Source organism: Sturnira hondurensis, unplaced genomic scaffold (genome assembly GCF_014824575.4).
Source record: "Sturnira hondurensis isolate 20B ecotype Veracruz unplaced genomic scaffold, ASM1482457v3 Scaffold0014384, whole genome shotgun sequence".
NCBI lineage: Eukaryota > Metazoa > Chordata > Mammalia > Chiroptera > Phyllostomidae > Sturnira > Sturnira hondurensis.
This window is the reverse complement of record NW_028087015.1, coordinates 41,313,072-41,334,241: the sequence shown is the minus strand read 5'-3', so window position 1 is coordinate 41,334,241 and position 21,170 is coordinate 41,313,072. Positions and strand designations below refer to the sequence as shown.

General features: G+C 44.6%; 1 protein-coding gene across 1 annotated transcript in view; it reads left to right on the top strand.

The window, feature by feature from the left end:
* Positions 1-21,170, top strand: part of MROH2B (maestro heat like repeat family member 2B) — a 51,883-nt gene that overhangs the window by 19,625 nt on the left and 11,088 nt on the right. Inside the window, exons 18-32 of the mRNA XM_037063253.1 lie at positions 544-651; positions 1,283-1,399; positions 6,223-6,330; positions 6,828-6,980; positions 9,136-9,162; positions 9,796-9,915; positions 10,133-10,212; positions 12,719-12,854; positions 12,947-13,042; positions 13,319-13,408; positions 13,760-13,880; positions 15,067-15,164; positions 17,562-17,714; positions 20,160-20,317; positions 20,777-20,903. Of these exons, the coding sequence (XP_036919148.1) occupies positions 544-651; positions 1,283-1,399; positions 6,223-6,330; positions 6,828-6,980; positions 9,136-9,162; positions 9,796-9,915; positions 10,133-10,212; positions 12,719-12,854; positions 12,947-13,042; positions 13,319-13,408; positions 13,760-13,880; positions 15,067-15,164; positions 17,562-17,714; positions 20,160-20,317; positions 20,777-20,903 (1,692 nt within the window). The remainder of the gene's footprint in view (positions 1-543; positions 652-1,282; positions 1,400-6,222; positions 6,331-6,827; positions 6,981-9,135; positions 9,163-9,795; positions 9,916-10,132; positions 10,213-12,718; positions 12,855-12,946; positions 13,043-13,318; positions 13,409-13,759; positions 13,881-15,066; positions 15,165-17,561; positions 17,715-20,159; positions 20,318-20,776; positions 20,904-21,170) is intronic.

Here is a 21,170-nt window from a genome sequence, read left to right as displayed (position 1 = left end):
GGTTCAGGTGACTGATTGTGGCCTTGGCTCAGAACAGTTGGGGAAATTGGGAATATTTACCCCTTAGAGCTGAAGTTACAAAAAGTGCCTGTATATCAAGTTGGTTTTTAAAGACATTTATTTCTTTGTTACAAAAATGTCCCTTTTTTTAAGTAGATAATAAAGCAAACCAACATTGACTAATGGGGTTTTTCCAAATTTATTCACAACTTGGAAAACCTTAACTTCAATTTAAGTTTCAGGATAGATGACTTTTTTAAAGTGTTTAAGCAATTTTTATTTAAGAAGAAGAAGAAAGGCACTGACCTAGAGTTACTTCCACGTTCTGTGTAACTTATTCCCCACGGGAATTCAGAGCATTCAGAGAATATGGCTTTTCAAATAAACAAAGAGGCAAAGTCCCGAAGTAAATAGTTTTTTATGGGAAATGGAATAACCCCATTTAATACATATTTGTACCTTTGAAAAATAAGATAACAAAAAAGGACCAAGAGAGCACACTAAACAGTCACACCTGTATCTGACTTCCGCTTCCTACTGCAGTTGCTCAAAGAATCTTTATGGAGGATCAATGACGTAGCCTGGACCATTCAGCTGAGCCAGGATTTCAACCAGCAAATGGGCAGTTACAGCAACACCTCTGTTGAGAAGGTTGGTGTCCAGCGGAGGGGCCTTCACTCTGCCTTATACTGTAAATTGGCCACTCAAGTTCCAATTTGTCTATACTGCTATCAAAATGGGGGAGGAGTTGTTAGAAAAATGCTACCTTCTCTTATCTTACCCTTGTCCAAAAGTTACTCATGGGGCCACAACTGTCTGAGAGGAAAACTGAGAAGTATTGTGTTTTCAGGATAGATATGTGCTCACTAAAATTCAGGGTTCTGTTCTAGAGAAGGAAGAAGAACAAATACTGGAAGGCACCCAGCAGCCCCGCCATAGCACTTAGCACACAGCTTGTGTCCAGAAAAAAATCGACTAGAGTTTAGTAAAAACTTAGAGCTAAAAGAATGCTCAAAGGCCAGCTCTTTCATTCTCTGTCTCCAGCTGGCCGCTACCGTTTAACCCCCCTCACTGTAGCCATCCATTGTGAGTGGGGTTTGATCTGCTGCTTGCTCCTTTTGTATCTTTAGGTAAATTGCTTAACCTCAGTATACTGGCCAAGGAAATAGATTATTCACACCTCCACGGGGTGTGGTGTTATGAGGATTCAATGAGATAAAGTATATAAAGTCATCTTGCTTTCCAACTTTTAACATTCTGTTGCTTGTCCTTTGTTCCCCAGAAATTCCTTTGGAAAGCCTTGGGAACCACCTTAGCATCCTGCCAAGACACGAACTTTGTAGGGTCACAGATTAAGGAGTTTCTTATTGCTCCCAACCAACTGGGGGACCAACGACAGGTAGGACCCTTTTTTCTCAATTTCCTCTTCTGACAGTGGTAAGTGAGTCCACTCAGAGAAACCTCTGTCAGTCTTATAATAATGTCTTCTATGTACAGAATTATTCATAGATATGTTCATAATAGCCCAAGAAATTTTTACAGAAAAGTGACATACCCCTGTCTAAATATTAATGCCTCATTTTTTAACCAGGCTTATAAAAATATTGAAAAATGAGTTTTATCATTCTTACTTAACAAGAGTATCTTTAGTACATTTTGACATTGGCTTTATAACTTGAATGTGATCACAAACCTCAAAAGCATTGAGTTTACAAGCTTAATGTAAGTGTACAAACGAACAGTTCTCAACCTAGAGAGAATATAACTATAACCTGGAGAGCATTTGCAAAACACTTTTACCTAGCCCTACCCTAGCCTAGGCTGGAGAGCATATTTGAGTGCGGGGAAAGGAGAGGACATATATTTAAAAAACAAAACAATACAAAACAAAACAAAAACAATTCCCTAGGTGAATGAGAATCACCTCATTAGTTATTAGATTGTGTTATACACTTTCCTCAGGAATTCCAAGGTGTTTAGGGTTCCTTCCCCCCTTTTAATTGTCCAGATACCACCAGACTTACTAAAGTTTTGAAGTTGCTTTTTTTTGCTATTATTTCTTTTGTCCTAATCAGATATTTGGTTATCCATTATTGCCCTCAGTATTATTGCTAACACCATCTCCCCTACCCTGGTTGCTGTTTCAGTTCGGCTATAAGCTAGGAAATAAAGTTTATTTTATTTTATTTTTTTAAATATATTTTATTGATTATACCATTACAGTTGTTCTATTCCCCCCCTTCAATCCCCTCCACCTGCACCCTCCCTCCCCCACCATTCTCCCCCCCTTAGTTTATAACCACGTGTCTCAAGTTCTTTGGATTCTATATTTCCCCCACTATTCTCGCCCTCCCCCCTATCTATTTTCTACCTACCATCTATGCTATTTTCTGTGCCTTCTCCCCCCTTCTCCTCCTACCACCCCCCTGTTTCTAACCCTCCATGTGTTCTTCATTTCTATGGTTCCACTCCTGATCTAGCTGTCCTCTTGGTTTGCTTTTGTTTTAGGTGTGGTTGTTAACAACTGTGTGTTTGCTGTCCTTTCACTGTTCATATTTTTCATCTTCTTTTTCTTATATAAGTCCCTTTAGCATTTCATATAATAAGGGCTTGGTGATGATGAACTCCTTGAACTTGACCTTATCTGAGAAGCACTTTATCTGTCCTTCCATTCTAAATGAAAGTTTTGCTGGATAAAGCAATCTTGGCTGTAGGTCTTTGGATTTCATGACTTGGAATACTTCTTTCCAGCCCCTTCTTGCCTGTAAGGTCTCTTTTGAGAAATCCGCTGACAGTCTGATGGGTACTCCTTTGTAGGTGACTGTCCCCTTATCCCTTGCTGCTTCTAGGATTCTCTCCTTCATTTTGGTCTTGGCTAATGTAATTATGATGTGCCTTGGTGTGTTCCTTCTTGGGTCCAACTTCTTTGGCACTCTCTGAGCTTCCTGGATTTCCTGGAAGTCTATTTCCTTTGCCAGACTGGGGAAGTTCTCCTTTATTATTTGTTCAAATACGTTTTCCACTCGTGGCTGTTTCTTTCCCCCTTCTGGTACCCCTATAATCCGGATGTTGGAACGTTTAAAGATGTCCTGGAGGTTCCTAAGCCTCTCCTCATTTTTTTGAATTCTCATTTCTTCATTCCTTTCTGGTGGGATGTTTTGTTCTTCCTTCTGGTCCATTCCATTGATTTGTGTCCCCGTTTCCTTTCCATCACTATTGGTTTCCTGTGCATCTCCCTTCATTTCAATTAGTTTAGCCTTCATATGTTCCTCTAATTTGTGACTTTGTTCCTCTAATTTGTGACTATAATCTACCAGTTCTGTGAGCATCCTGATAAATAGTGTCCTGAATTGTGCTTCTGAGAGGCTGGCAATTTCTCGGTCGCTTAGAGTTATTGGCTCTGGGACTTTGAGTTCTTCTTGCACCATCTTTCGGGTTGTTCGTGCCTGTTCCATAGCAGGACCAGAGCCCTAAAGTGTTCACTAGAACAGGGCAACTAAGTCGCTGGGTTGTGACGCTATATGTGGGGGCGGGGTCAAAGAGGGACTATGGCGTCCTGTCCGCCGCCTGCTGCCACAGCCCTCACCGGTGCCGCAGTTGCTGCCATCACCGGGCCCATGCGTTTCGTCCCACTGCACGTGAGTGTGCCACCACTGTCAGCCCTCGCCCCCTGGGGCCTGCGTGGTCTGTCTCATTGTGCGCGAATATGTGCCCACGGTCTGCCCCGCGCCCCAACTGGTTCCCGTCTGCCTGCGCGCCTGGGTCGGGGGCCCTGTCCTGCCCGACCCTGCTCGCTACTGGCTCCGCCCCTCTTACCGTCCCCGTTGAACGGTTAGATGTAGTTGGACTTCCGTAGAATTCAATTTTCTGTCCTTTGGTTGTGTCTTTGTTTCTCCAAACCTTTGTTGTATTCAAACTTGGTTGTGGGAGAAGGCACAGTGTTTCCACCTATGCCTCCATCTTGGCGGAAGTCCTAAAGTTTATTTTAAGTATAAGCATGCAATAAGGCTCTCATTCACAGTCTGAGGAGTTTACAAACTTCATGACATCCATTTGAGCCTCTTTAATTCCTTTTATGCATAAGTTCACTTCAAGCTTCAGAGTGTCCCACACACTTGTGTCTCCTAGTAAGTGATCTCTGAATGGGGAACGTGTCAGCATGTGACGTTCATAATCCTATGGCCTGTTGACTTTCCGGCTCCTAAGGGTGACTCTCACTCATACAACACCAGACTTCAGGTCACAGTGAGTCAGACTAGCTGGATTCATATCTTGGCTTCAGTATACTAGCTATGCTCCTTACGTTTCCCAAAGTAAAATAAGGAAAAATAAAATGCTTCTGGTGGGCAGTTTCAGAGGACGAGAAGGTTTGTGGCAAACTCCGGCCAGCAGATTATACCTGTTGCAATTGAAGATGAGAATAAATACACAGGCTACAGCAATACTGTGGAGAAAAGGGGATGGCATGGCCAGTCTCTCTAGAGGAGAGCTCCCTGACCCTTGCCTAGACAGGCTTTTATTGTTTTTCTTGGGTCTTACATCGAAGAAGGATTTATTATCTATTACAGAGAATATTATTGTCTACATATTAGGTCCAATCAAGGAAATGAAAATAACATGCAGAGGAGAAAGGCGGCAAGCTGATTAGCTCTGTCTTTGGGAACGTTCACACAGGCTTTGGAGATTACCTTAAAGATAGACAATATATATTTACTGTTTCAGACCAAGGTGATGGAGTTTTAGCAAGAGCAAGCCATAACAGTCTGTATGCATTTTCTAGGCCTTATTCCCACAGGAAAACTTGGATTGAAGGTCTGGTTCTTGCCCACTACATTGCTTCTGTAGGTTTTCCATACAGAGCTGAGTCACACCTGCCAGGCCAAGGCAATCCGGTCCCCGACAAAGGTTTGAAATTGAGAATTGCTATGAGGAACTAGAAAGAGACATTGAACTGTGTGAAGACAGTCGGGGATTTGTGCAGATGTGAGGGCCCTGCTGGGGTTGCAGTCACCTTTTCCCACCGCTGACTGTCTCTACAGTGTCACCTGTTGTTTCAGGAGCATCCAGAAGACCAGGTGTGGGCATAGGTGACAGGTAAATTGGAGAGTCAGATTATTGCAGAGCTTGGGTTTTGCCAGATTAAATGACAGAAAGATAAGGGCACATAGAAAAGTTGGGGAAGAAACAAGAAGGAAGATGGAGTGGGAGAGGAGAAACACAGGGCATTATGGGGTGAGAACACAGAAAGGTAAAAAACACAGAAAGGATTATATTTCTGGCCAATGTCAGGCTACAAGCTTTTGGGGACTTTTTCAAGCATTGTCTGGTGACGGAGGCTAGGTGGCCTGGTACCTGAGGACTAAGAACGGTGCTGGCTGAGACCATGGTAACAGTGGTCTAGCCCCTGGGTTCTCTAGCAGGGCTGTGCAATCAAACCAAATGAAACAGGATTTGTGAGCAAATCACCATGAAGGTACTGTGCTGAAATCAGCCTGGGGCAAAAGAGCTGGAAAGCAAAGAAAGTGGGTAGGAGGGAACATAGTCTTAGAGTGCCCAACGAGAGCTACCTGTGGCTTTCAAACTCTTAACCACTTAAGATACAGTTTCAGCTGCAGAGTGATCCTTTTAAAATGTCAGTCAACTCAAGCTCAAAAAACCCCACCAGTCTAAGACTAAAAGTCTAAAATCTTGAATATGACCTACAAGGTTCTACTAGAACCAGCCTGTGCCTCTGCTTTGACCTTGTGGTGTTCTCCTGGATCCCCCGCTCAGCCCTCCTCAGGGGGCCCAGGGCCTCGGCTCTTACTTCCTCTCTGTTTGGAGCTCTCCTTCCCAGAGTCCGGCAACTCACGCCCTCATTCATTCCAAGGCTCTGCTCCACATCACCCCACCAATGAGGTCTTCTCTGGCCGCCATACTTAAATGACAAACTTCCCCCAACCAGCAGCAACTGCACCTTTTTTTTCTGTTTCTCTTTTCTCCGTCACACTTACTGCTATCAAAACACTGTATATTTATACTTACTGAATTTGTGTTTATTTGCTGTCCCTTCCCTGCCACTTCCCTTAGTTGCGTACTCCACAAGGACGAGAAGTTGGGTGTGTATTTTTTACTTTTGCATCCCCAACACCTAGAAATGTGACTGGCACATAATAGATGCTCAATAAATATTTTTGAATAAGTGAAGAGTTAAACTCAAAATCTTATTTTTTCTGATTTTAGGGAATAACTTCTATTTTAGGATACTGTGCCGAGAACCACTTGGATACTGTTTTAAAAGTTCTTAAAACGTTTCAAGATCGGGAAAAGAGTTTCATGAATCGATGTAAGGTAAAACAAAACAACAACAAAAACAAAAACAATTTTCTTCTCCAAAGCTTTTGATCATATTGTACTTAACTGCAGTCCTCAGGTCTTTATTCCAGGTCAGAACAACCAGCTGGGTAACAAGGCTACTCTATTTTCTGACACTAATGCTGACCCTGACAGTCCTAAGTAGCTCTGTAGGTGCTCAGGTTTGTCCCTACTAGCTGTTTCGGCCTCACAGATAGTTCCCATTGTGTACGCCGAGCCTCCCTTGTATAGACAAACTTGATGAGTAAAAAGAAACCCAAGCCTCCTCGCAGGAAGTTCTGTTAAAGCCTGACCCATCAACAACGTAGTCCAGGGTGTTTAAATCTGGAGAAACAAGAGTATCTGTTTTAGACAAATTTTCCTCCTCCCAGTCTCATTTCTTAACCCCTGTACTTGTCCGTAGGATTGGGGAGAGATGTAAGAGGAAAAGAACCCTCTTCTGCCATGTTTTTTATGCCTCTCCTTGTCTTCAGGGTCTTTTTTCTGGGAAAAAGAGCCTGAGCAAGACTGATGTCATGGTCATCTACGGAGCCGTGGCCCTCCATGCTCCCAAGGCTCAGCTCCTCACCAGGCTTGATCAAGATATTGTATCCCAGGTCCTGTTTCTTTATGGCCAATGCTCTCAGGTAATGACCAAGAGAGGCTGCTCCCATTCCCAGAGTGGGGTTCCCAAACCCTGGAAGGGCTCATTCCTCGGGAATCTTCATGCTCAAAGGGACAGGCCGAAGGCAAGACAGGATCTGGTATGTATGGGAGATGAGAGCGTGAGGGAGCAGGAAAGTTTACTATGAAACAGAGTCAGGTCATTTGTTTCTCTCCTACGTGCTACCACTCCCATGATGCCCTCCCAAACCGGTTGTACCCATAGTGGTCTTACCCATCTTTGAACTTCAAGCAATTACTCCCATTCTGCTTTAAGGCAGCTGGTGTATTAATTGCTCTTAATAGCCTCTAAAATGTTACTAACAGTATGTCATTCTTCTGTCTACTCGATCTACCTCATTGCCCTGTTTCCCCCTCCGCATTCATCCCAGCCACCCGACTGCCATTGCCACTCCTCAAACATGCCAGTAGTGTTCTGATTCTAACTCATCCCATCACTTTTACGCCCCATAGCACTTTGTGGATGTTTACTGAAGGGCTTCATACCATATGTACTGTCAATTCAGCCACTTTGCGAACTGGTACCAATGTAGCCACCTAAGAATCAACTAGGGATCAAGTTTAAAACAGCTTCCCAGAGCCGCTTCCCAGGGAGATCGATTCAGTCGATCTGGGTGAAATACAACATCTGTATTTTTCAAAGGTTTATGAATGATTCTTATCCATAGCCAGGTGTGGGCAGCTTTCACTGATTATGTAAACATCTGCTTCTCCCATTAGATGTTGGCATCTTGACTTTAAGGACTGTAGCTTATGCCCCTTTATCTCCTCTTCTGTGCCTTCCAGAAGTCACCTGCTTGATAAATCTGTGCTCTTGACTTCCATTCATGTGTGTATGTGATAGGAATGGAGTTATAGGGAGCTTGTGAGATACAGATATAAGCCCATGCTAGCAGAAAGGTGTAGGGCAGTGATTCTGATGCCTCGGCCACATGAGGATTTTATCTGGAGTCTGTTATAAATAGAGATCCCCAGTGAGTCACAGTCTCCCAGGATGGATCACTGAATCTGGACTTTCACCCTGGTCCTGAAAAGATGATTCTGCCACACCCAAAATCTGATACACAATGATAAGACTAGAAAACATAACTTAAAAAAAAAGACATTTTATGTTACGTTCATTTTCAGTCCATCACTGAGGGAAATTATGGTGAAAATAAAAGAAGAAAGGAGATAAAGATGTTTTAGGTAAATATGACTGTCCACTTTCAAGGTACAATTGATTTTTCTGTAACACAACACATGCACTAACTAGTGCAAGAAAAACCACAGGAATTGTGAGGAGAATGAGCTGAGGGCACAACATTTTTAAAAAATCCATCAATAACACATTAAAAGAAACAAGAATCTATCTTTAAAACACATTTTTAAAAGTTAAATAAATAGTTAAATATATAACAAAAAATATGGCCCTTTTCTTTGGAAAAAAACAAAAGTCAATTGTGAAATATTTGTAAAATGTTGTAAAATATTATGTCAGTTGTAAAATATTAGGGAAGAGTGGCAAAGAAAAGTTACCTGAAGTCTGACAGACGGTTGTAACCCCAGACTTGGACAGGAAGTGCTCACAACACAATAAGCGGAGGCAGCTGGCAGATGTGCTAAGGGGTGAGTCTGAGCATTTTTCCGTGGCTTGGTTCAACTAGGGTACCGTTCTGCTCTCACAGACACAGCTGTGCATACCGAAACGCAACCCCAAATTGCTACAGGTGTTCCCCCATGCATCAGTCTCACTGCAACGAGTCTGCATTCTCAACACAAACGTTGTAGTAGAACCTACTGTATCCAGTTCCAAAGCGAGCTGCTCTATTCACGTTCCTTTCAGAAGATTTCACCGCTCATTTTGCTAAGAGCCTTCCCAGCAAAGCCTGAAGCCCAACGGTTTGGCCTCCTCACTCTGCCTCCTGTAGAGCAGCCACGACTCACCCAAGGGAAAGGTTCTGCCAACAAACAAGCCACACTTTGAAAATGGGGGAGGAAGTGAGCAGGCCCCACTCTTTGGCGAGACGGGGTGTCCTGCTTCTCTGTGTCCTTCAGGCTGATGGATGGGTCTTTTGCTGGGGTGTGAGAACTCTCTTACTGCTCGCTCCAGTGTCTGTTTTTACCTTCAATTTCCAGGTCCTGGGCCTGTCTGTGATGAACAAGGTACGTGGCACATTTGGATATATATATTTGAACACAAATGCTGCTCCCATAGATTTCTCTCGATTGGATTCTGGAGGAAAGCATCCCAGTATATAAGTAATGAATCCAATTCTGCAGCCAGAATTGCAGAGCCTAACCTAGGACCAAACAGGTTGCTCTATTCGGTGCCAGGTAGTTTGGAAGTTAGACTGTAAACTGTGGACTGTGACCCACCAGTGTACCATGGAATTAATTTCATAGATCCCAACCAGCAACACTTTTATAGTGAAATAAAAGAGAAATAGAAGAGTACATTGCACATAGCAAGAAGTATCCGAAGACTTTTATAGACAAATAGATATAGAGATATGTTTCATGTAGATGCTGGGTAGAATTGTAAGCTGTTCCCTGCTCTGGTTTATGGTCAAACAGCTTGAAAGCCACTACCCTAGAGAAACCTCAGTCTGTCAGGTGGTTGGGGAGGGAGGTGTTTTTCACTTTCTCTGCAACTTCCACCCTAGACTGGGGTAGAGATGGCAATAGGGGCAGAGATTCTCACTCCTTCTGGGCATACATTTCAAGCCTACGTCCCATGTTTACAGAACCAGGGACACTGCCTAAGACCCGGTTGTACCTTGAATCATTGTGCTTTAGGACATGGATCTGCAACTGAGTTTCACAAGAAGTATCACTGAGATCGGCATCGCCGTCCAAGACACCGGGGATCAGGGGTTCAAGTTTTCCTACAAAGAGCAGCTGCTCGGTCACATGCTGGTGAGTGAGCAGAGAGGACATGGGTGAGGCTCCGAGACGTCCATTCCCAAGGGGGCCGGGCTGTCTTTTTCAAAATGGGTGGAACTAACTCGCCAGTCCCAAGGAACAGATCCCTGCTGTATCCTGAGGGCACCCAAGGGTCCCATGAGGTTGCAGCTGCACCTGGAAGCTTCCTCGATCCTTTCTGAACCATTTTGCCTCCTTGTCTGTGTGGCAGGACTTCATCAGGGACGAGCCCCTGGATTCCTTAGCCAGCCCTGTTCGGTGGAAAGCCTTAATCGCCATCAGATACCTCAGGTAGAGAACTTTCTGTTGTTCTCATTGAAAAAAAAATTTCTTCCCCCATGTCCTTTGGATTGGTGGCTCAGTGCACACCCTGGTCACCCTCCCCAACGTGAACAGGCCATCAGTAGGTCCTTGCAAACAGGGGCCTTTTCTCTTCCTGGAGTTGGAGAACTGATTGGCTGGCCGTTTGATGACCGCCAGAGACTAAAGAACTACTGAGAGGAGTCACGTTTATCCAGACAGGGAGACTGAACTTTCTGTGCCAAAGGAAATTTTCCTTCCCAGGTCTAGGCCTATAGGGAGATTTTAATCTTCCCATTAACAAAGTTGCAAAAGCTCTAATCACATTCTGGTTGGTTAGTAGCAATAAACCTGAAGCAGAAACTAGTTTTAAGTAAATTTTAAAAATCATATTTCCTCCCTGCAGTAAAAGAAATACAAGTTCATTGCTAAAACTTGGAAACTCTAGGAAGTTTTTTGAAAAATGGTAAAATCACCCCTATTTCCTCCCCCTCTTTTCAATATTTTGATGTTTCCTTCAAGTTTTTATACATAGTGCTCCATATTGATTAGTTCTGATCCTGCTCTACATGTGCTTTTTTATCCTGTTTTTTCCTTACTTCATCTTTTATATTTCCAAATTATTGACGATTCTTCACAAACATCATCTTTTTCATTAAAATGTTTAAAAGTTTTAACTGTGTTGAAATACACATAACATAAAGTTTATCATGTTAGCCATTTTGGAGTGTACATAGTTCAATGGTGTTCGGTAGAATCTCATTGTAGGACCTATGCATATTAAACCACCCTCCATTCCTGCCACCCACGAGGAAACCGCCATTCTGCTCTTTATATCTATGAATTCTACCTGTTAGGCACCTAATGTAAGTGGAATCATGCAATATTTGGGGTTTCATGCCTTCTTTACCACACTTAGAATAACGTCCTTGAGGTCTATCCGTGTGTCACACAGCAAGCCAGATTCTAAGAAGACAGTAATGAACAAAATATGACCTTGGCCTGAAGGAGTTCGAGCCCACTGGGCAAAACAGATGCAAACCACAGCTGCGTAATTGCTCTGAAGTGTGGGAAGAGGCACGATCAGGGAAGGCATAGGTTGCCACGTTTACAAAGTGAGGAAAATTTGAAGATGGCTCGACTTAGTAAAGCTTGAACGTGAATTAATAATTAACCAGACTCTGGATCAGTGTTCCGATGTAGAAATATAATGCTAGTCACATGTGTCATTTTAAATTTCCTACTAGCCACTTTTAAAAGAATAATAAGAAACAAATTCATTTTAGCAATTATTTTATTTAATCCAATATATCCAGTATATTATTTCAACATGTATGCAATATAGAAAATAGTAATGGCCTAATCTGCATATTTTTTCTTACTAAATACTTAAAATCCAGTGTGTTTTAGAATGGCAGAGTTTCTTAATCTGAACTAGCCACAACCCAAGTGTCCAGTAGCTGCATGTGGCTAGTGGCGGCCCTCACTTGGGCAGGACACTTGTAAGCTAATGTCTAATGACAGAAAGCAAATCGGTATTGGCCTGGGGTGAGATGAACTACCAAGGGACAGAAGGAAAAACTTGGGGTGATAGGAACGTTTTGTATTTATTATCATGGGTGCTCCATGGATGTAAAAACCATTTAATTGCACACTTTCAATGGAAGTAATTTGTTGTGCCTAAATTATATCTCGGTCAGTTGATTTTGAAACAGTCAGCCAGACAACAAAGACGAGAAGACTGCTGTGTGTGTGCCAACACATCTGCCCCTCTCGATAGAGCTGCCCCAGCCACTCCTGACTTTTCCTCCCTGTGGGGGCACCAGGGTCACCCTGCCCACCCAGGGCATGTCATCACTTTCCATTTTTTCACTCATCTGGTCACTGACAAGTTGTATCAGGTTTATGTATTTAATAGCAAATGGAATTGTTCATGCTTTATTGAACATTTGCATTTTGCCAAGGTGCATCCAGGTTTGTTCATATCCTCATGTATATTTTTTTAAGAAGGGAGAGAAGATGGAATCATTTACTTACTTGTGCATTTGTGAGAACTTCCAGTGTGTGTGACGCTACACGTAACCTGAGAGGACAGATGAAATTGATAAACTCACTGCTCTAAACTTAGAAATATCTCTCTCTCTCTCTCTCACACACACACACACACACACACACACATGAGCACTAGTGAAAACAAAAAGGTTCATGTTATCACAGGTCATCTACTAAAGGGTAAAGTAACGCAGAGCAAGCGGCAAGCTGCTTGTAACTCTGATGAATTATAGTCAAGGCGTACGGATGATGTTCACTGGTACAGTCTCATTCCGTGTCCCCAGTCACACTCTCCCTGCTTCTGTCACCTCCTTCCTCAGCACCCCAGCATGTCAGGAGGTGTATCTGACTCCTTCAGACATGACAGGCAGTTTGGGGACACTCCACTGGGTCCTGTTTTGTTGGCCACTGTAATGCCCACGCCTCCATGTGGTTCTCGTTTCAGTAAATTAAAACCACGGCTCTCGCTAAGTGACCACCTCAATATTCTTGAAGAGAACATTCGGAGGCTGGTGCCCCTTCCACCTCTCGAGGATCTCAGGAATGAGGGCGAGACGGACAAGGACAAGGAGCACATTAAGGTAGGTGGAGCGACGCCCGAGTGGAAGGGAGAACCCAGTGGGACCTTCGTCTCATACCCCAGCCTCACCCTCCCACTCACACCTGGTTTCAGTTTCTCTACGAACGGTCCATGGATGCTCTGGGAAAGCTGCTGAGGACCATGATGTGGGATAATGGGAAAGCAGAGGACTGTCAGGAAATGTTCAATGTGAGTCAGGCCCCTGCTCAGACTGAGCCCTTTGCCTCTAATCTGTGCGCCATCTCACCACTCAAAACTGTACCTCATCTTCCTCACAGGGAGATGTCCGGTCTGACCCACTGACCCTCCACCCACCCGTGTAGGGCTGGTCCTCTTAAAAATAGTTTGTGGGGAGGCGAGCCCCTGTTCCAGACGAGGCAGAGAGAGGGTGGGACTGAGGGTGGCAGCAATGGTGGGAGAATGCAAATGAGTGCATAGAAAGGACACTTCTTCTTTGACCAACAGCTTCTCCGAATGTGGCTTGTTTCACAAAAAGACTGGGAAAGAGAAAGAGCCTTCCAGATCACCGCAACAGTGCTGACGAATGATGTCGAGGTGAGTGGTCCCCTGGAATGAGTAGGCATCAGTGCTTGCTAAGAGCGGGGGATACCAAGGCCCCTGGAATCGAAAAGTCCTAATGTAGGGTGGGTCTCCAGTCCCACCCAGAGTGCTTTCCAGAGAGGTGTCTCCCAACCCCGGGGGGTGGCAAGCACCTGGGAACAGCATCTAGTTGTCTTTGCATGCTTGCTTAATTATTTTTCCACTGCCCTTAGGGGCAAGTCCAAGATTCGATTTCATTCTAAGGCCCTGTGGGGAGAAAACGAGGGACTGAATATCCAGGGTTGGGAATATCCAGAGGGATTATCAAGCCACTCTACTGCCTTGGGGGCCTCCTTTGTCCTGCAGGCCCCAGGGAACTTTAAAATCGGCTCACTCCTGGGCCTTCTGGCTCCCCACTCCTGCGACACCCTGCCCACCATCCGCCAGGCTGCGGCCAGCTGCACCATCGCTCTGTTCTGTATAAAAGGTGGGTAAGGAACAAACAAAGAGAAAATACTGCTCTTGGTTTTCCCTCCTTGTACATATGTGTCTCTCTCCTTCCTCTCCTCTGTTTCTTCTTCTCTCTCTCCTTCCCTTTCTCCCTCCCCAGTTCATCCATTTCTGAGGAAGTGGGGCACCGTTTCACTAAGAGAAGAAATATGTTACAGTGGGGACCTCAGAAGAAGAAAGGAATTTGAATTCCATTATTGTTCTACCTCTTCTTCCTTTAGCGTCCTGTAGTTCCTTGAAAAATGCAAAATTCAGGTCTTAAATACTCTTTGTTAACAAGAAATCTCCTAATCTGTGACTCACTTTAACTCTTTCTCTTGATTGATCAAATAAGCAGGGTAGAAAGGAAGAGCATGAATATTAAACACCTACTAGATATAATTAACGACTGTAATACTAAGTTAAATACCCATTTGATACTCGTGGATGGTACTCAGTCAGTTTGAGATGAGGTATCTGATGTTAAAAATGTACCCGTACCCTAGACTGCTGAACTCATGGGGCTGGGCTTTGAGCGCAAGTCTGTGTGACTCTAAAGTCTTTGTGTGTTTGCTGGGCTAGGTGGCCTTCTGCCGAATCGTCCATGTGTAAGTTTCCACAATTACTATCTATTCAAACAACAAACAGAAAAGCGTTACAAGTTAGGTCTGCTTTCATAAATTGAGATCAACAAGCCCCTACGCAGTTGCCGACATTCCTGTTACAAATGACCTTTCCATCCCCCAATAGCGGCTGACCGCAGGATGGAAGGCTGACGGGGTCGGCAGGACAGCATAGTAGTGAGAGCCTGGGCATTGCTGTCAGGGTGTCAAACAGACCAGGGTACACGCTCTAACTTCCCTACTTTTTACTCCCTATCATGTAGCCAAATGGCTTCACATTTCTGCCTCAGCTTTCTCATCTGCAAGTCGGGGACAGTAACGGGAGAGTCTACTCAGATGATCTTTCTGAGTAATAAGTGAGGTCAGTGTATGCAAGGATTCAACACAGTGTCCGGCAGGTAGAAACTACTCAGTACATGTTTGTTCTTATGTTTGCCATCTCATCAGACAGTCCTCATGGTGTCCAACAGCTGGATTAGCATTGCATCGAAATATAGCCAGCCTCTTCACTGTCTCTCAGGTCTCTGAACTCTTACCTATGTCTCCGGCTGTTGCTTTTAGGCATTCGCCTGGAAATGGAAAGGCTGCAGGACCTGCAAGAAGGGCTGCAGTGTGATGACGTGCAGGTCCAGGTCAAGATTTCGTCTAAAATAGCAAAGGTAATAGACACAGAGGCCTGGCAAAGGGATGTCAAGCTGATTCTGGTTGACTTTCAAGTGAGTAAGCTGTGTGTATCCCACTACCAAAGAGGGCAGAAGTGTAGCCATCAGGCTGAACAGGAGACCTTTGTCCTGTCGGTTGTGAGCTCGGGTTGACCTGTGCCCGGTCGGTGCCTGCTACTGCTCATTTCATGGTCTGGGAAACCTTGTCAGCCAAGTGGTCCTCTGCAGGCTGAGGAAGACAGTGGGGTAGAAGGGACAAGGGCTGTCGAGTCAGGTGGACTCCGTGTGCACCACTCAAAGCTCAGAATCCTTGTGTCCAATTCGTGTCTCCTAGACTACCCATCAGAGTTGTTGCGAGGACGAGTCGATCAACCATCCATTCATTCAGTCATCCATTTATTCACCTAATATGCCCTGTGCACCTGCCATGTGCCAGACTTGTCCTAAGCTCTAAGAACAGAAAAGGACACAATGCCTGCCCTCACTGGGCTTACATCCTAGTAGTAGAGTCTGCTAGAGAGACATCATGTCAGGCAGTGATTGCTGAGAAGAATAAAATTGAGTCAGGAAGGGGTGATCCCTCCGAGATCATCACTCTGAAAGAGACAAGCACGCAGACCTGTGGAAAAGAACACTCCAGGCAGAGGGGAAGCAGCGGGTGCAAATGCCTGGTGTTGGGGGAAAAGGTAGATAATGACATCCAAGAGATAGCCCAGGGCCAATTCGGGGAACCTGCCACGCCTTGTTAAGGACCCTGTTCATTAATGGGCAGGGGACATGGGAGACCTTTCTTTCCAAGAAACTCCAGTTCCTTTCCTCTTGCCTCTCCCTACCCGATTCCCTTTGGTTTTTCATATTTAAATGTTTTAATTGATTTCTGTATCAATTAAAACCTATCACAGTGAAAACCTAAAGCCAGTGGAGGCTTTTGAGCAGAAGAGTCAGGACCACCACCTGTAGTTGTGCCACTTGAGAAGAAGGCACAGGAGCACCCCCATGGGAGGCGGCATCTGTTCTATAGTAGACATTGGGGATTTGTATGTATTCTGGCAATTATCCACAAATGGCAATGAAAAGTCCAACAAAGTCAGTTAGAATGGAGGGCAGGACACCTTTATCTAATTTGCAAAAAACTTTTATGTGCTAGCGATAGTTCTGTGAGGAGGAACTAACTAAATTTTTATTTCTGAAGGGTTGTCCAACTGCTATGTTTATACTACAGAGTAGGCTGGCAGGAGTGACGTTAGTGAGCCAACTTAGGAGGAAACTACGAGGATGTAGGTGTGAGATTAGGTGACTTGGACTAACAAGGCAGCAGTGATGACAATGAGGAAAAATCAGAATATGGGAGAGAAGCAAGGTGGGCATTAGGGGAGGACATAAGTCACGTGCTCAAGGGAGTGTCTGACACAGGCTCAAGGACATAAATTCTCTTTCTTCCTGGATCAACACCCATCACAACATGTTTTTTAAAAAAAAAAGAAAGAAAGAAGAAAAAAATAGCCATTGAGCCTGGCATTTGGTGCCATGTAGAACAGACACACTAGCCTGGCCCTTTGATCTGGGAACAGTGATCAGTCACACACTGGCCAGGACACGCCACTGCTCATGAACAAGAACTCAATTCCTCCCAAGGGTGGTTCTGCCAAACATCATCAGCCCATTTAATATGGGGGGAGTCAACTGTGAACAGGAATGTTTTCACACCAAAAGACCCGTAATTATGACCACCTTCCTTGGTTAAAACCCCAAGTAATGCTCCTGGAATTCTTTCAAACTGCTGGCTTTTCATACACTCATACACACACACGCACACACACACACACACACATACACACACACACACTCACACACTGCTGTCAACCAACATTCTATATCGTTCTTGTATGTAAAGACCAAAGTGCAAAGTTTTACATTTCTTGACATTTGATTGACAACTTATAATATTGACACAGAGAAGAGCAAAATACTGGGCTCATAATGGTCCATTTTAGCCAGTCCTTGGCAGGCGTGAAACTCGCTTCCATGCTGTTTGAAACGTTTGTGAAGTACTTTGGAACATATAAATGGCTGTGTACACATTGTACATCATTTCCCCCCTATGGAGTTCACTACAACCTCAGTTTGGAGAGAATGTTGCATCAGCAGGCCTGGGACTAGATCAATGTAAAATGACCAAAAGGCAACTCCAGGGAAATTTTGCTTAGAGGTAAAAGGTCATGACTCTGTCCATTTCGAGTATTTTTCCCAGTTTCTAAGGCCCCAGTCCTATGCTCACTGTTTGCCGAGCCCCTTGGTCTCCCGTATCCTAGAGCACAAAGGGACAGCACGTTGTACGTGTCCAGACATGGAGGGTGGTGGTTGGCAACACGAGTTTTTCTGGTACCTTCTCAGATGGTTAGTAAACTCATCCCAAGTGAAGAAATCGTCGTGTTCCTGGAGGAAATCCTGGATGGCCTGGAGACCCTCAGCCCCTCGTGTGCAACTGCCTGTGGCGTGTGGATGACCACCGCCCTGAAGGAACAGGGAGCTGCTTTGGAAGATCAGGTAAACTGACAGCCAGTCAGGCCACCGAGCCAAGTCCAGCACTTCTGAGAGGCCACTCGGTTGTCACTTCTCACCTTGTCCTCTGGCGGGCAGCAAACAGAGAACTTAGATCCTCAGCAGGTCCCCGCAGGGGCCCAAGGTGTATGTCAACAATCAGGCCCATGTTGACAGAGTGCCTCGCACTGTCTCAGTTGCCTCTCTAATCTGTAATCATAAACACCTTCCAACTGTCATTTGTTGGCTGAAGGAAGCAGCTCTGAACCAGAAGCATTTGGATTATGGAAAACGGGGCTACCAGATCTTTGAGCATGAGAGTGACCATGTGAATGCCTTTGGGATGGCCACTGATGGCCAGAACTGTCACTAAGGCCACTGACACTCTCTGGCTGGTCTTCCACACACCTTAGAACCTGTTCTGGGGGGAAGGAGGGCTGTCTGTGAGGAACTGATTGAGGAGAAAGTCCTCTATCCTTTTTCCCAGCTAGAGAAGGAAGGTGAGAAAACAGGATTTCAATTAAGGAAGCTTGGCTAAGAGCTCCAGATAGATATGTTCTATTCTCTCTTTTGAGGTCGGAAGCAGAATACAAACAATTCAAAGATTAGTAAGAAAGAAAAGACTCTTTAACTCGATGCAGGCATCCCAGGGTGACTGGGAGAAAGAAGATGTGCTCCCCGCCACCCAGCGTCAGCCTCCTAAGTCAAAGAATTCACTAACGCATGACTTTTACAAACAATCTCTGTGTTAATTACTTCCCACTCAGTTTTTTTCAGAAACATTTATTGACCACATACAATTGGCAGTCATTGAGTTAGGCATGGGAGAATCAAAGGTTAATAAATGTAGAATGTTCATGAATTTATGTGTTTAGCATAAAAGAGAGCTACTTATACAATAAGCAAAAGGATACAAAAGGGACTTACATCTTCTCCAAGAATCACTGAAATGAAACTCTGTCGTAATCACGTCATGCTTAACCTAAAACTTTCTAACAGAATAAGTGAGGAAAACAACTACTAGAGGCAGAGTTACTTTACTGTAGAGACACACCATTCTCCAAGTCAAAACTCCAAATACATAATATCATTCTATGCTACTTGCAGATTGATATCCAAATTCATGACCGCAACCTTTGGTGCCCTTGAGGGTCTGGCTTCATCTTCGCCGTAAGCGGTCTTCCTTCGATTGTGTCCATTCTCTCTGCGCTCCAAACGAGACCATTCCCGACTCCAGAAGTCTTTTCTGCATTTGCTTGCACCCATGATCTCATGCTGTTTTTTATATAGATTTTTAAATCATATTTTTAAATTAAATGTATTGAGGGGACAGTGGGTAATAAGATTATATAGGTTTCAAGTACATGATTCCATGACAAATCATCTGTGTATTGCGTTGTGTGTCCGCCACCCAAAGTCAAACCAGCTTCTGTCACCATATGTTTTAGCCCTTTCCCCCATTATGACCCCTCCCATGCCCTTCCCTCTGGTCACCACCAACCTGTTCCCTGTGTCTATGCGTTTTTGTTTATTTTCTTATGTGTTCATGTGTTGCTTTCAGTTTTATATCTAACATATGAGTAAAATTATATGGTTCTTAAATTTTTCTGTCTGACATTTTGTTTAGCACGATATGCTCAAGATATAGACTTTATCTTTTAGAGGCATTGTAAGCTCACGGCAAAACTGAGCAGAAAGCACACAGTTCCCCTACAGCTCCTGCCCGCACATGGGCACCATTGACAAACCTACATTGACACATGATATAAGCACCCGAAGTCCATAGTTTACCTTAGGGTTCATTCCTGGTGTTGACAAATACATAATGACACATGTCCACCACTGCCGTGTCACATGAAACAGTGTCACTGCTCTAAGAAATCCTCTGGGCTCCACCTGCTCTCATGCTTTTTGATTCTACATCTTCATCTGAATCCTTTCTGATGCGGCTGCCTCTCGCCACCACCTCCACCTTGCCTTTTGAAATTGCTGTGTGTCCTTTGAGACCCAGTGCAGGTGTCTCTCCAAAGCAACCTCAGTTACTTCTGGATTCCCCATCAGCCCTGTGTGTTGCTTGTGGACCATTTGTCACACGCCGTCTTGTCCACAAGCCTTTGAGTATATGCCTAACAGCCTTTACCAGACCACCCATTTCTTCAGGGAGAGGGGGCTGCATCTCATCTGTCTCAGGTAAATTTTGCACAGCATTCAACTTGGCACCACACCTGGCATGAAGCGCCTTTCACGAAATGGTTACTAAAGTGTTTAAGAATAATTACCCAAGTCATCAGTAATTCTCCCAAATAAGAGCAAGACCATGTGTAGAACTGATTATCATTTTAACATTTTTTATAATTCATCAACCACCAATGTGCCGACCGTAGAAGCCCTAAGCCGTTCACATAAAAGGAAAATGACAACCGAGTGTTCGCTTTGGCTTTTCCCGTTTAGCTGTTGGATATCTTGAGCATAATTTACTACCACATGCCAGTCCTCAGGCAGAAGGAGGAGAGTTTTCAGTTCGTGCTGGAAGCCGTCTCCCAGGTGGCCAGCTTCCACGCAGAGGTCGTTGTCACCAGCCTCCTGCAGAAGCCCCTGCCTTTCGACAGGTAGAGTCTGAGGAAACCCGCCCCTTCTCCCAGGAGAGGCCACTCTGCAAGGGGTTGTCATGTGACAGGAAGAGAGTAAATCAGGTGGAATAATATTGTAAAAATCAGAGTTTGAATCACAAGTAATGCTTTCCCTATATATGCTCCTTGAATGATCATGAGATTTTTCTTAAACACACCAAAGGAATAATTATTAAAAAGTGAGTATTTCTCCTCTTTTTGGTTGCCCAGAATACAGCTATTTATAGGTTTCAGTCTTAATGGACATTAACAGGAATCCGAGGCCAGGATGCTGGGTTGTTAAATAAAACACCCTCATTATCCCCCCAGCATGCTGACATGTCCGTCTGCCCTTGAACTTCTGGTTAGTCATTCCTTGGTTTTCGAGTGAGTCACAGGGAGCAGTTCCTATTCCAGGGAGCTGCGCTTCGTCAGCCCCCTGCCTCCTCGCTGCCCCAGGGACACAAAGACGCTGTGGAAGGCTCTGGCAGAGAACCCGGCCTCGAGCAGTAAACTCCTTCGAGCCCTGACAGGCAAGCTGGCGCACAGTTTAGAAGATGACCTGGCCGGCACGGACGCGATCGCGGTGAGTCGGACAGCCCACCACATGTCCGGGGTCGGGCCCCACTCTGTGACTGTCCCCACCTGGAACTTGGTGATGTGCCATTCATCACACTTGTCCTCTTGTGCCCTGATTTTAAGTCAACTCCAGTTTGTAACAGACAAAGATGGCAGTTGTTTTGTCTGTGGCTGCCATTGTTAGAAGCAAGTTTCTCATCAGCCCAAAGAAAACCTGTGTCACTATGTTTCCAAATTTGTCTTCGAGATATCTGAAGCACCCTTTTGTGTTGAG